We start from the raw sequence: 15627 nt of genomic DNA on the forward strand, positions 1-15627 counted from the left end.
TTCTGGAATAGTCAAATAAATGCCACTTCATATTGCTTTACCATCCAGATATCTTCTGGCAGATTTATTCCTTTTTTAAGAAGCATAAAGAAAAAAAAAAAGTGAAGCAAGATCCATGTGGGGAAGGAAATAACTGACTTTAAGTAAGCTAATATAATAAACATCAGACAACAAACATTTATTCCTACAGTGAAAATTAATGAAAAGGAAACTGGGACAGCTGCACAGTCCAAAATTGGCACTGATTTTCAGAGAAGGAATAGGATCCCTGAAACTATTACTAGATGGCTCAGGAATCCCTGGCAAAAAATCAAACAGTTTCTTAAAAAAAAAATTGCTGTAATTTAACACAGTATTTATGACACAAGCTTACACTCCAGGCTGAAAACTGAGAGACAAACAAAAGCCACAATTTATTAATCTTCCCTTGGTCAGCATATCAGAAGGCCATCTTCCTGAAAAAAAAACCCCAAACTAGATGACTTGCTCATACATGAAAGATGAGAGACTTTCATAATTCTTTTCTTTAAATATTTGAATAATCAAATCAAAGTTCAAGATTCACCACCAAAGTATCAGATGGCAAAAGGTCTGCACACTAAAGGAGGGTGGGAGGAAGAGAGGGTTGTTTTTATTTGCATGGAAGAAAAAAAAATTGTATTTGTTATGTGGTTATACAATAAGCCAAGATTAGGACAGACTCTTCCACAGAAGCCTAAAAGCAATCAAAATCATTAAGAACACCATTGGATTCCTGTAAAGTGAAAATATCTCCTAGCCATAGAAGGACCCACTTTCATCAGGAAATTACTTTGAAGGGAGTAAAAGGAAAGCATCTGCCCCGCACCCTGTCAGGCATCAATTCCAAATATTCTAAGACCAGCTGAAGAGCTGGTGTTAGAGAAATGCAGAAACTGTAGCCTACTGCAAAAAGGTATCAAGGAACATTGGTCCAATTTACCAAGTAGCATGCAAATCAGGAGGAAAATTTCAAGTGTGCCAGCTTTTCCCTAAATTTTTTAGAATCAGTGGGAAGTTTCCCACTGTAGGAGTATCACAGCTAATTCAATTTATATATATACATATGTCAGCATAATACACTTTTAAAAAGTGTCAGCTTTTATAATCTTTTCCCCTTAATTCAGCTAGACATTTTTATTCCAGGATGAAGTGTTTCGGTCCCCTAAATTCAGCCCAATCTTGTTACAAGTCAGAAGTATTGTTCTGTGATTTACATAAAAGCATTTCCACTGAACTAAGCAGCAACTGACAGATGGGGTAAATGGGTTCCAGATAACATTTAAATAGCTGTACTAATTACACCACACAGAGATAGAAACATGATCCCTCACTCAAATCCTCAGAGTAACCATCCAGAACATTAAAGAGAAGAGAAAAAAAAAATATTGGTGCAAGCCATAAGACAGCATGTAAAGGACTTAAAAAAAAAAAAAACCCAAACACTCTGCATAGAGGAGGTAATCTCAACTAATTAGACACCATAATGATCTTCTCACGATTTGTTGGAAGTGAGCAGTAGTTAGTAACTTCACAGATTTCCTCCAATCCTTTCACCAGGAAGGAATGGCAGTTTCTAAATCATTACTGCTCTGTCATCCTGGACCACTGCCAAGAACGTGGACCTTCAGGACACCTGTCAATTAACACATTCCTACTGAAGGGAGGCTCATCTTCCGTCTTTAAATCTATTAAAAAACTGGTGATCACAAAAAGCAATCAGATCAAAAACCATGGCAAAATTAAAATTAGAAGTGGCTTCTTGAAGGACAACAGCCTTCAACAACAAAAAAAGCCAATAAAACCAACAAAACATGAAGAGTTGTGTCTCTGCTGAAGTAACTATATACATACTTTGGAAGATGAACTACATGATGCAATAGACTTTTTTCCATCTCTAGCATCTATGGTATACAGTAGTACATGCCAAAATGACTGGCCACCTGACGGACAATTGTGTATAAGAGTCAGATCTAAAGCTTTTCTCTAATCAAAGCTTTCTGCAGGGGTTCTCAGTCTAAGTACAGGCTTCTCATTGATTTTTCTTTAGCTCCAGGATGACTACTTTTAACTCTAAGTTGAAAAATATGAAGTTATGCATTGAACCAAAAGACCCAGGTACGATACATATTAAAACATCAAGACAGAGGAGCTATTATGATTTAAAGAAACCAACAGATTTCTGAAAAAATACAAAAATGGTGTTTGCCTAACTTCAAAGATGCTGATGATGTTGAGTTCTGAGGGAGACAGGGTGCAGAAAGGGGAGAAATTAAGGAGGTCACATGAAAACCAAAACTTCAGCTGTCGTTGACTTATATCTGGGTTCAAAAATCAAAGTGTACAGCCAAGGAAGTTTTAGATTAAACAAGTAAAATTCCAATTGGAGCAAAACCAACAGGAAGGTTGCAATACACTTGAGCACAGGGCTGAGACGTCCCTCTGGTTTTGTGGCAGTCTTCCACGTGCCAATTCCAAATTACAGTACAACAAAGCCTGTGACAGTTTGATATCCCAGTAAAATTAAAGGCATCAAGGAAGAGGAATGAAGTTAACACTGAAAACATTCTTTGCACTGAAGTCAGCCAGAGAAAACAGAAAATAAATTATTAGCGTGCCAACAGTGGTATTGCCTAATTGAATGAAGCCGCATGCGGAACAATTCAGAGTACCAAACTGAAGGGCAAAACAGCCCATGTATAGAGTGATAACTTTACTATAGTTATGCTTCTCCCTGGCAACTGTTCTGCAGATTCACGTTCTTTGGATAAAAAAAAGTATTTGTACCTCGAGGTCTTCTATCTCCCTCTCACAGAAACCCTTCTTACCCAGGCATTTCAGGAATCATGACCCTGAACTTCATCAAAGCATATTATTACACAGTCCTGCTTTTCTGATAACGTCCAATAGTTTAAATTTGCCAATTTCTGGTCTGTTTCAAGAACAAGGCAAGTAATTAGAAAGAAAGCAGTAACTTAACAAGGCATGATCAATCTGAGATGAATCAGCCATGCAACTGCTTGCTATGGCTGTCTGTTCCTGTCTCAGGAGGAATGAGGAATCATCATTCATAAAGGCTACGTGTCAAAAGAGCACCTTTTTTTTTTTCCTTTTTCTCTTTTTTTTTTTTTAACCCAGGGCTTACCAACCATCATTATCCAAATTTTTTAAGTTTCTCCAGTCTCATGCAATCACCAAGACTAGCACAAGCTCACATAGAAATGACTGCCAGAAACTAATCCCCACAGCAAGGTTCAAATAACATTCCGACATTATCCGTTTTTGATGAGCACTGCTTGATAAGCGCTGCATTTCAGTGACACAAGTGGGAACCACTTCCCACCCCCAACAACCTAAAATACTACTTCTTGCTCTTTTTAAAGTCTGTCATTTACAACATACCAAAACATAAAAGACTAAATATGAAAGGTAAAGGGAACTGGATTTTTTTTTTTTCTTATGCTAATCCAGGTGTTGAAATAGGATTTATGGAGCAACTGTTTCTAGTGGCTCAAATCAGCAAACACAGAGAGTATCAAATTGTACAGTAGATATCAACATATATAATTTAATCCTACTCCCTGAAACCTTACCCAGTAAGTTTGATAAAGGGCATAACCTGAAGCTAAAGACAACGCTACCCCCAGCAACATCTCCCGCATTACATTACGTATAACCACTGGAAGGAAAGCAAACAGAGAGAGCGAGCGTAAGTTAGGCTTTCATGTGCCTTTCAATCATGTATCACGCTTTAAAATTTGAGGGGATTTATTTCATCCAGCTTTGACACTGCCCTCTTTCTACTACGAAGGAAGTCTGAACAAATTTGTTTAGGCTATGTGCCTGACTTACAGGTTCCCCTGCTTCTAACATTGCTTGTTTACATTAAGAGATCTGCCTCAGGTATGGCCCAGCTCCTTAAACAACATCTGCTTCTCAAGAATCCTTTGTTTCAAGCAGAATTCTTGATGTTGCCCACCAAGATCTCCTATATCCTTACAAGGTGGTATTATACCTGCAGCAGTAGAGACAGTCCACCTTCCACAGATAAATAAAGGTCTTGAACAAACTGTTTCATATGTCTCATAAGGATATTTTGATGCTGAAAATAGCATAAGCTGTTCATGCGTATCTTCTAAATTAAGACAATGAGTCTTGGCACAGGCCCAGTGAAAGGACATACATGCAAAAGACCACACAACCTGATCTATACAGCAAAACCTGCATTCGAAGTACTCAGAGCAAAGATATTTTTTAGCTTCGAAACCAAAACAGTCTAGTAAGACAAGTATCACTGCTGAAATGTCTTCATCCTTCGAGTTTCCTTCACTTGAAATGACAAGTTGCTACTCTTGCATCTGTTGGATGTAGCTGACCTTGGCGATAAATCTGAGTGTGAATTAAAGGAACTTCTGAACTGATGGTCATAAAACAATTTTGGTTTGAAGGAATCTCTGGGCATAATCTAACTCAACCTCCTGCCCAAGAGCTGCCTGGCACAAGGCTGTGCATCTCTGGGAAGAGTCTAGCTTCTTCTTGATAGCCCCCATTAGGTTGTTGAAGACCACAATTAATTCCATCCTTAAACTTTTTTTTCCTCTCTAGACTGAAGAAACCCAGCTCTCAGCCTCTCCCTATATGTCAGAGTAGGATCATCGCCACCCTTAAAGCATTACCTGAAACCAGCAGATCTGGTAGGCTCAAATGAGTATTCATCCAAGAGGATAAAGTATAGATCATGTAATTGTGGATGGAAAAAAAAAGCTTCTAATACAGTCTGTTGTGCAACAGTGAGCTTTTGCACAGTGGGCAACATTCCCAGGAAATACATGAAACTTTTTGATTATGAGATCAAGGTGTCGTATCTTTGAAGGACATTATGAATATTTATTTAAGTCTCGTGGGAGACAGACACTTCAGATCATTTTTCTATACTCTTAGGAATAATGCTTGAAAAGAAAAATTATTTTTCCCCCTAATTTGAAGTGTCTCTTATTTTGACAACTCTATTACCATCTAGATATCCAAATCCATGGTTTCTAGAACAGGCCAACATCTAATTTAAGATAAATGTATGACACAAATAGGTGCAGCAATAACACCCAGAAGAACAACTTATGTTAAGTCTCATAACCTGAAATATTTTATGGCAAGCTACTAATGAATGAAGAAAACGTGTACTGCAAAGACTTGTAGTGCTAACGAATATACAAGTGGAGAAAAACATTAGGACAGCAATTAGCATTTGTATTCTTCTAACCTTAACAGTGGGTATTGAAAAATCAATTTGTTTGAAAACAGAACCTCAGCAGTTTACAAGTGGTGGTGTGATGTTGCAAAAGCTCTCAGCTTCATGGTCTACAGGCTCCTGTGTTCCTATATCTCCCATTTATGAGGCACCTCTATCCCAGCATCTGAAGAAGAGAACCATATAAGGATCTTTGTCTTTTTAATATCATAATCCCTCCAGGTAAGATTAAAGGATTTCTTTAGTTATTCTAAAGTTGAAGCATGGCTAACTTTGGGATTTGCATGATTCAAGTGCAGGCCCCAATATTTTACTGCACACCTGAGAATCTTTTCTGTTACCACTGGATGTGGATAGACATTTCTAGCTCTCCTGATCCTGAGGTACTAGCCCTCCACCCAAGACAGATGGCTGCTACAAGGGGACATGCTGTTACATTTCAGATACAGAGAATGTGCCAGAGACCTTGCTCTTTAAGGTCTCCCAGTACCCTGTTTTTCAGTTTTACCACAATTTTGGGTGAGGAGTATTTTGTTCCCTAGTCAGCCAGGTTAAGATAGGAAGCAAGCAAAATCTGTGCCTTTTGGCAAGGCAGGAACAAAATACAAGACAGGAAACCATAAAAAGAAACAAAAGTACAGAAGAAGGAAAATAACAAACAAACCAAATCCCCATGTGTTCATCCTATTAACACTAACCCTACGGCTTCAGTCGTGTGTGAGCTGAAAATAGGCTGGTCGTAACTGACCCCTTATATCTCATACTGAGTCTGCTCCCACTTTCCAACCTCCTTTCTACTGGCTCTAAGAGCATGTGGCGAGTCATTGAGTCATTGATCCAACAAAAATCAATTTGGTTTTCCTATAGAGTTAGTTTTCAACTCAGATCACCAGGCTGATCCAACTCACCATGGGGCCATGCAATTGCTACAACCCATCCACAGAAATCAGCAGTCAGGAAGTGAGAGGCACCACACCTCTCATGATAGCACAACCTTAAAATAAGTAGTCACAAAAAAGAAAGTCTCTTTATTCATCTGACTTGCTGTACAATCAATCTGAATCTGATCAATCTTCCTAAACATTTCTCAGTGAATATCCATTAAATAAAACCTTTCTGCCCAGTGAAAAAAACCCAAAAACCAACCCACACCACCACCCAAGATAAAATAAAAATAAATAAAATAAAATAAATATTTTTCCTCCACACTGATTTCTTCCTCACCCAAAATATTCTGGCCATTCTTCTTAATTGAAATGTTTCATTTCCTCTCCTTGGAGATGCAAAAGTCTTTATCAGACCAGATGTCATCTCATGCACTTGACTAACAATCGTAATATTTCATTTCAACGAATGTTAAGACGTTCCATAATTTTTCTACTACTTGGTACTCAGTTTGCATTTTCAGACTGTAAGCAGCCTCTCCTTTGAAATGTCTGTTCTAACTCTTTTTGGATATTAGCATGCAGAATAACATAGCTTTTTCACTGGCTCACAATTGCATACATAATGATAAATTTACCAACAGTGACAACTGGTTTGACCCCAGCAGTTTCCATTTAGGGCCACCGCAACAATTTAGCACTATTTCTTGTAAGATTTCAGTTTGCCATTTTTATATTTAAAAGCAATTAAGAAACTCTTTGCCTAGCTTTTTGCCATCAAATTCCAAGTTTTCCAAAAATGTTATATTGATATTGTATTCCCTGCTTAAATATAGACGGCATGGTTATATGAGACTTTAGGAGGCTCCTTTCCCTCCTTTAACAATTCTGTTCCTCCCATACTACAAGGAAAAAAACAGGAGTCTGACAATTGCCCCGCTGACATGACAACTCTTGCAGACTGTATAACCAACGTTTTAGGTGCAATTAAGAGAAAGTAGCTAATGATCCATTTCCCTGGATGAACAAGATTAGAAAAAAAAAAAAATTAAAAGAGATGCCTGGATTTCTTACAGAAGACAATTACAATAGATGGCCATTAACCTGCTTACCTACCCTTGCTTAATTTTTTTTAAAATAAGCTCATCTTTCTCCACTTCATCTTTCTCGTCCCTCATCCATTCTTTTCCCAGACTGCAGCAATAAGACGCTTTTATTCTTTCCTTTTGACTGCCAGTGCCTTAAAGTAATTATTAATTGAGAATGTATCTAAAGGATCTGAATGAGAAAGTTGGAATTAACCCAACTGCCTCTTTCCCCTTTTTTATTTTGCATACTGTAACACCAGATCTACCTGTTAGCGCTGCTGAAAACTGCGAATGTGCTATTTTCCTTCAAAAGGCAAGTTTTCTACCTGCTTGGGCAAAAATATGCAACAATGAAAAACAACATGGAAAAATGCAAGTACCTGGAAAAGGCCTCAGCTTTGAGTGACAGCCATTAGCAACCAAGCTGCCTACAGATGAAATTCTCAACAACTTTGCTGTCCTGTAGGAAAATCCTGCAGTAGAGGGCATCCTGCGTTTGGGACATCAGACAACTGACACTTCATCAAAAGACTTGTCCTTTGAAGAGGCTAGAAAGGCATGACCTTACACTGCCTGCTAGTGCAGAGCTGGCTGGTTGTACAACATCGACTTATCTTGTTTCCAGTTGTTAAATTACATTAAAGGACAGCTAAAAATACATTAAATATTTTCCTATTACTTTTCCATGCAAGCAACTGCTATAGTTACAACAAGAGCAATGTCCAAGCAAACACTTAGTAACACGGGGGGCGGGGGGGGAAGGTCCAGGAATCCTTCTAACACATTCCAGATTAATAATGTAACATTTGGATTGCAAATGCAGAAATAATTTTTTTAAAAATTTGTTTTAAGAACAGAACTGATGCATTCCTAATGATCAAAACAGGAAAACATTTACACTTTTAAAAAAGGTCAAAACAGAGCTGAACTATAGTTTTAACTCCCTCCCACCGCAAATTTTTGCCCTTTTAATTCCCACCAAAATACATTGAAACTTCACCAGTCTACCTGTGATATACAATACATTAAATTCTGACAAATTCACACTGATAGGCCCCATCTTCCCTGCTAGAGATCACCCACAACTGGAAAAAAATAAACAAGGAAAACCCATTTGTAAAACCTGATAGTCAACGTTTAAAACACATTCTGACAAAAATGAAAGTCTTAATTGATTAATGATCTCAAGGTCTCTATCGCCATCTAGTGAAAACTCACTACCATTACTACACTATCCACATAAATTACACCACCGTCACTGGGATGACACAGGCTAACCTCTCCGCTAGATCCAGCCTGCATACAAGCAGAGTCGTAAAGCTTACTGCAGGTCTTAAGGTTCGTAAAGGTCAAGCACTAGCTCGTATCTCGCTAAGGCTGACTGAAGAGAAGTGAGCTCTTACGGATTACACTCTGTCCTAGTGCTATGATCTGGCTTTATAAATGGCCCTTCCACATCAAACTTAATACTTCTGCCATCAAAATGAAGTGAACATGTCAAACACTAGCACAGTTATAAACAAGTTTTTAACATGGCAATGTGTAATTACAAGAACTTTTAGTCGCCATAAGGAACCCCGTGGCACCTCCACTACTTTTAGTGCACCGGCATCGCCAAACCACAAAGAGAGGTTACAGTCCGGGAGAGGTAGTAGGTAGCACTTGGCATCAGAGGCTTGCAGTACTCAGTCCTTCCCACAGCTTCAGCGAAAGGGTCTTCAGTCACATAATTAGCAGCAATTTACAGAAGTCATCAAAACTCATTCTCGCTCAGCTACCTTAAAACTTAATGCTATGATGAGCTTCAATAACTTCTTCAAATTGAAATATATATTTCACACTTTCAATTATTCTGTTAAGATTGAACTGTAATTGTGTTAGTGCAAATATTAAGTTCAGTTTTCATCCCACACAGTACTTTTTTCGCTTAAACATCTACAAGCCTACCTGCATTTACTCCCCTCCACAAGTTAAAAAATAGAAAAAAGTATCACTTACTGATCATCAGAAAAGGCCATTTAAATTTAGACCAATAACATTTTTCCATAGTAGTTATTTTTTAATTAACCTTTTCATATAAAGAACCCAAATCTCCTGATACTTAACATTCACCTCTTTTATATTAGCATTTAGTGGTAAGAGGAAACTATGAATAGAAAGAGTAATATAAAATTTTAAAGTAGTATTTTTCCAGATTAAATATTTCAACTTAAAAAAAACCCAGAAAACTAAGGTGTCCTCTTGTGTCATCTTTTATGGCAAAAACTACTACTCAAGAAATAAGGAACTAAGAAAACTGTATCTGTTTATTGACTAACTACCTAAAAATGCAAGTTTTTAGACCAGAGCACATACAGCATATTTCATCAGAATCCATCATACTTACACAGAAGCACAAAATTACAGATCACCCTGAAAAATTACCAAATTATCAAAAGTTTCTTATATCAACAGTATTCCAGAGCAATGAATACTAATCTACCCCAAAGAATGGGGCGGGGGGGAAGATAGTTTTAGCTCTATAGGAGGTGCTGTACTGCATGGAAGAGACCTACCAAGAGCCAGTATTGCCCCACTGAGCTCAGCACTAGTGCTGCCAGATGCAGACCGGCTCCCACAGACTTTTCACTGGCATCTCCCTCCTGTGCTCCCAGCTCACAGAGGAACTTTTAGACCTGCACTGGGTATAACACACTTGTAGGCAACACTGTGCCATAGAGTTAAGTTTTTCCCCAAACTCAGAGCAACTACAAAAATGGAGATTCAAATGTGCGCAAAGGCTTGGCAGAAGCAAGCCCGGGTCTAGCACCACCAGAATTTAAGAGGTAAGAAATCCTTTCCAACCAAAAATCAACTACGTAAGAGAAAGTGTCTCAAAGAGCTCCCTAGCACATCCTGCATCGCCTATTTAGGATTCTCCCATTCCACCATCACTTTGGAACATAATGCAGGCACACGAGAATTCCATGCACCATTATCTCAGAACTGGTAAGTCACAGATAATTGAGAATAAACTGTATGTGCAAATAAAAAATATTTCCCCCCCTTAACAGAGGCCAAAAGCTCAAGAATCCACACAATACCCAGTTTGTGACAGATGTTCCATATGACTAATGTAGATCATAAAAAAAATCCAAAAAGTCAAATTGGTGACTTACAAAATACTGCTAGAAAACATAAAGCTATGATACTCAGCTACTTTTCATGCCAACCTTGTAGATAAATACATCAGAATCTTACAACAACAGATACTACTTCCTTAAAGGAAACATTAACTTTTGAATTCACATGGATGCATAGCAGCACATTTACAGTTACCCAATATGGAAATTATTTCCTAGTTAAATATGTGTACAAGGTTAAACATACTGATTACATAAGCTGGGAGGACAGTAAACGTGGGGTTGTCTCCAGAGAACTGCTTAGACTTTTAAAAAACAAAGATGTGTTATCAGAAACAAAATGCCCCTATGCACATCAGTTGGGGGTTGTAAATGGACCTTTGGCGCATTGGGTAGTCCACAGCAAGGAGAACTGTGCTCTCACACCACAGGGAGTATGTGCCTCTCAACACCAACGTGAACTCATCTGTCTCCCTGCTCAACTAAAAGGTTGACCAGCCATCCCATCATGTCTGTTCCTGGCACCTGTGCAGATTCCTGCTTAGTATTCTCTTCTACAAAGAACTAATATGAAGCATCATGAAAAAAATGTGGTTTAAGACACTGTATATCAGTGGTATGTTTTGGATCTTTAATTATTATTTTTCCCACTGAGACAAAACTGATGTGGTCTGCATTCAGCTGCCATCCTAATCAACAGCAAGAGTAGTTTTGCCTATAAAGTTAGCAACTCTTAAAATAAAATTTGGCCTCTTCAGGCTAATGCAAAGTTTCAATTTAAGGAACAAAGTTTCTGAAAATAAGGCCATAATCCATTGTCACCATGTGATTAATTAGCCCTGTCACGAACTTCAGGGTTTCGGGAACTCAACATACCAGGGCATAGGACAGCCTGGCCAAAGACAAGCTCATCCAAAGCTGAAGCATACCACTGAATCAAAGACTAACCCATCAAGCAGAACTGGAAATTCATGGAAAATGTGACAGCACCCTTGATTTTTTTGTAACCATTATCTGGCCCACTGAAACTAAGCAGGTTCATTCCAAACAAGGCTCTAGCTAGAGCTTCAACTTGTCATACGTTTTCAGATGTTTATCTGATTTTTTTCTAGACACCAGTTTCATTTTTTCCCAACTTCTGCAGTACAAGAAAGATAAAAAATACAGTTCTGACACCAAAAGCAGGTTCAAAAATACGACCACTCTCCTATTCAATGAAAAACTAGGTGGCTTAAATTCACCCTTTTTACATATGTATATAACCTGCTTAACGACTTACCTCTCTCCCTTTGTGCGTCACCAAAGCAGCCAAAGGCTTGGCATAGAATCTGCTGTAGGAAAATCCCAGGCAGCCATACATACTGTTAGCCGTGAGTTTCAAAGCTTTCTGTCTGATATCATACTGAAAAGAAACATAACCCGCAAAAATGATACAACCATAGCCAACAGAGAACAGAATTTAATGTTCACAATTACATTCACAGCTTTTTATATAGTCTGCAGCAGTGATGGGCTACAAGTAAAGCACATTACAATCACTGCTCGCTACTAATCATCCCTATTCTGCAAGGCTGATCAGGGCACTTAAGGGGAGTGGGAGAAAAATCAAAGGAGTTCTATAAAACACACCTGTAAATAAAGGTCAGGATTTAAATCTGGCTGTTTCATTAACTGCTTAACTTGCCGTCTTCTCTCCACTAGTTTCCTGATTTCTTTAGGCAAAATTCCCATTTCCAGAGATGGGTCTGGAAGCTCTGGAATTTCTTCCTCTTCTGTGACCTGTCAAATGATCACCACTGCTTACCATTTTTTTGCTTGAAGATTAGATTTTAATGTGTTAAGTGAAAAGCTTGAGGGGAAAAAACCCAAAACCACACAGCTTGTATCCATTCCTGCAGAGCACCCAAAGCACAGTTTAGAACAAGCATGAGAGGTATTTTTGTGGTATTTAACTGTATTACTTAGTCTCTCCTGGGGTACAGGGACTAAGCCTGTGTCTGTCTGGGAGAAACCCAAGAGAGACATGGTCTAGTAGCAGGAAGATTTTTTTTTTTTTTTAAAATGTATGTGTGTGTATGTAAATCCAGATAACTAAAACACATGCATACTATCACTCTTAGGTATATATACATATAAAAATATACAGAAAAGTGCACACACAAGCAATTCTTTCCACGCTGAAAAAAATCCATCCTTTTTTTATTATTGCCCAAATATTTTTGGTGTTCAGAACTGTAAAATGGAGCACACGCTCTGTGGAACTGATACTTTAAATAACTGACAGAAGAGAAATCGACAGTAACAACAGAATGAAAACTCCATCCCAAGCAAGTCTTGATTATAGCAAAACAACAACATAACAGAAAGCATACATTCTTCTTGTTAACATAACCAAAGAAATAGTTGCCCAGCAAAAATGGAAAGAAATTTCAAGCACAATGAAAGACAGACAGAAACATACAAAGAATGGGCAAAAGAGATACTATGAAGTTGGTAAGTTTAGTAACACAGTCTAGGAAGAACTATAAACAGAAATGACACCAAAACCTGAATAAATATCATACCATGACAGAAATCAAAATGAGCTGCTTCAGTTTGAAGCACACTTAAGAAAGCAGGGTATATCCACAGAGAGTTTGGAGGAACTCACGGACAGTTCCACATACTTTTTCCCTCATTTCTGCTATGGTACTGATCTTTCAGTTGTTATAGGACTAACTATGTCCCATAACAACATGCACAACACGCTAATTCCAACCTGTGAGCTGATACCAGTTAAAAATAAAAGCCTCAGGTTTAACCTTTAGACCTGACCAGCTCACTGCTTCAGCTTATTGCACAGCTCCACCAACAACCGTGCCAGCACAACTGGGGAAATGTGAATAAGCAGCCACGGATAAGCCATGGCCAACACAGCTGCTGAGAAAACAGTACGTGGAACTACACCTTCAGAAGATTTTTCAGTTGTGTTTAACACAGTTTAATGCTGTATGAATTTCCATGAAGCTGGTCCTGCAGCTGTCACAGTATCACTCCCTGACACACACTCTCAAGACACACACGTAGTTTTCCTGATGTCTAATAAGGGTTGAGCTCATATTGCATTCTTTCCCCCAGGCAGAAGCATGAGACTTGTCTCTCTCATTCAGGTATGTTTGCATGAATTCTGTGGCAACATAACTTGAGAAAGCTTCTACCAGCTTAGGATGAAATTGGTCAAGAAGCTCAGAAATTGCTAGGACAACCTAAGGCTGAAAAGGGCCAACTGCTTCTCACTAAAAAATCTTCTTTCATGAGGCTATCAAGATTTTATTTAGATAGGAGAGAACTTATCAAGATTCTATACGAGTATTACTGAAAGGAATATGACAGACATGTAATATTCAAAAAATCCCAACCCAAAACTTACTATGACACATCTTTAAACAAGAATCACTTTTTTAATGTGTGAGGGGGGGGAAAAAACCATTAAACAGTGAAAAAGAAAAGTTTCTTCAAAAGCTGATTCACAGAAAACACAATGAAGTTAAGACAGTGTAACTTCACTCACAAGTTAAAGCACACAAACCTCTGCCCTTTTCTGTGCTTCTGATGACAGTCGCTGCACTGTGGTAAAGCAGATGTTGAACTCCTGGATAATCGATGGGTACAAGCTGTTGAAGTCGAGAAGCAAAATAAACTTGTCATAAAAACCTAAAACAGAGTTTAAAACAAAAGTCATAGTTACTCAGTCTCCCTAAGGACTTCATCCAACTCCACAATTAACATTTAAGTGACAGTAATACATTGTACCACATTTCCAGCATCTAAATCCCTTAAAGTAGCTGTTGAGATGCACCACTGCCCATCATAGAAAGCTGTCAGAAGTGGAACGATCCAACCCCATTAACTCACCAGAGTTGAACAGATAGCTTCTGTGTTACTATAGGACACTTGTACAGTTTTCCCCACATAGAGGAGAAACTGAAAGAAAACTTACATGTCCATTAGAAAATTATACACAGATATACGGTCCCAATTCCTCACAAGACCATAATCTTCTCCAAAAAAGTTAAGAAATACATGTCCCAACAATAAGTAATTCCACAGTCAATGTTGGGAATCTTCTTGCATGCAACAACACCCCCACCAAACCACCACACCAAACTCCCACAAGATACACAGACTGCCTATTCCAATCTCTCTGCATTAATATAACCTACCTGTCTCTCACAGAAGAAAGGAAATTGCCACATCTTACCGACTTTGGGATCCAAGACTAAGCCCCCAGCATATGCTGCTTTCTTTTTCCCTATCTTTGATTTATTCTGATCTTCAAAATCTTCATCTTCATCCACCTACATTTGGCATTTAAAAAAGTCATTATCTGGTCTCCAAGATTTCTACACTGTTGGAGGAGTTATTTTTGGCAAAATCAAATATGAAATTGGGAGCCAGTGCATAGAGTTCCTTTTAAAATACATGCAAAACATGGTATTTTCATCATGATCCTTATTAAAGCTCTCTATATGTCAAAACAGCATTCAAACCAACTCCTATAGGAACAAACTGCTAACAAGAGATTATAAAGACTTTAAGGAATGTCATCATTCAACATACCACTAGTATACATTTTCTGGCTTGCTGTAAAAGTCAACGCTAGGAAGAAAATCAATTCACGACCCAGAAGAAATATTATTGCCCAATTCAAATGTAGCTTTTGGAAATACAAAGGCTGGGCTTTAATAAAACAAACAAAAACCCCAACTATTATTATTAGTGACCTGAAGAGGATTCTCCTATTCGTCTTGTTGTATTAAGAATTTTTCTCCCAGTTGTTCAATGCTATTCTGAATCATTAAAAATTCCAGCACTGCTTTGATGCAACAATACAATCAACAGAACTTACTGCTTTGGAATTTGCTGTTTAACTTATTTAAAAGTAAAACTAAAAAGCAAAATATAGTCAAATACAAATACATTCTCCAATTCTAATTTGTTTACTAATAAACATATAGATGTTTCTGTAAGTATTATTTACACTGGTATTATCCAAAGGAATTTTTTTTAATACCCTTGGATATTTTATCCACATTCTCAAGTCACCCACCTTAGAAATTATACTTGAAATACTGTTCATGAGCAAAATAATTGTAGGGCAAATGTGCATCTATTAAGCAGCACAGACTGTCTTTCTCTTAAGTGCTTCCCTACACAGCCAAGTACTTAGCTTATTTCAGTTTTAAACTAAAAAACCAACTGAGTTTCCATAGATCTGCAATACAATG

The 15627-nt window shown here is 38.0% G+C and overlaps 1 protein-coding gene and 1 non-coding gene across 7 annotated transcripts in view; both read right to left on the reverse strand.

Annotated features, from left to right (window-relative positions):
• Window positions 1-15627, reverse strand: part of POLA1 (DNA polymerase alpha 1, catalytic subunit) — a 208126-nt gene that overhangs the window by 157706 nt on the left and 34793 nt on the right. For 5 of the 6 annotated variants that reach the window (XR_008574515.1, XM_054808237.1, XM_054808245.1 and 2 more), the window contains exons 23-26: window positions 14601-14697; window positions 13929-14053; window positions 11990-12139; window positions 11640-11762 (exon numbers count right to left, since the gene is read on the reverse strand). Coding sequence is in view for 5 of the 6 variants with exons in the window: in XM_054808237.1 (XP_054664212.1) it covers window positions 11640-11762; window positions 11990-12139; window positions 13929-14053; window positions 14601-14697 (495 nt within the window). In the remaining variant the exon portion in view is untranslated. The remainder of the gene's footprint in view (window positions 1-11639; window positions 11763-11989; window positions 12140-13928; window positions 14054-14600; window positions 14698-15627) is intronic. The other variant, XM_054808263.1, reaches the window with a different exon arrangement.
• Window positions 14216-14346, reverse strand: LOC129201986 (small Cajal body-specific RNA 24). Its single transcript, XR_008575564.1, has one exon. It is a non-coding gene; the product is annotated as a small Cajal body-specific RNA 24 (non-coding RNA).

Source organism: Grus americana, chromosome 1 (genome assembly GCF_028858705.1).
Source record: "Grus americana isolate bGruAme1 chromosome 1, bGruAme1.mat, whole genome shotgun sequence".
Classification (NCBI taxonomy): Eukaryota; Metazoa; Chordata; class Aves; order Gruiformes; family Gruidae; genus Grus; species Grus americana.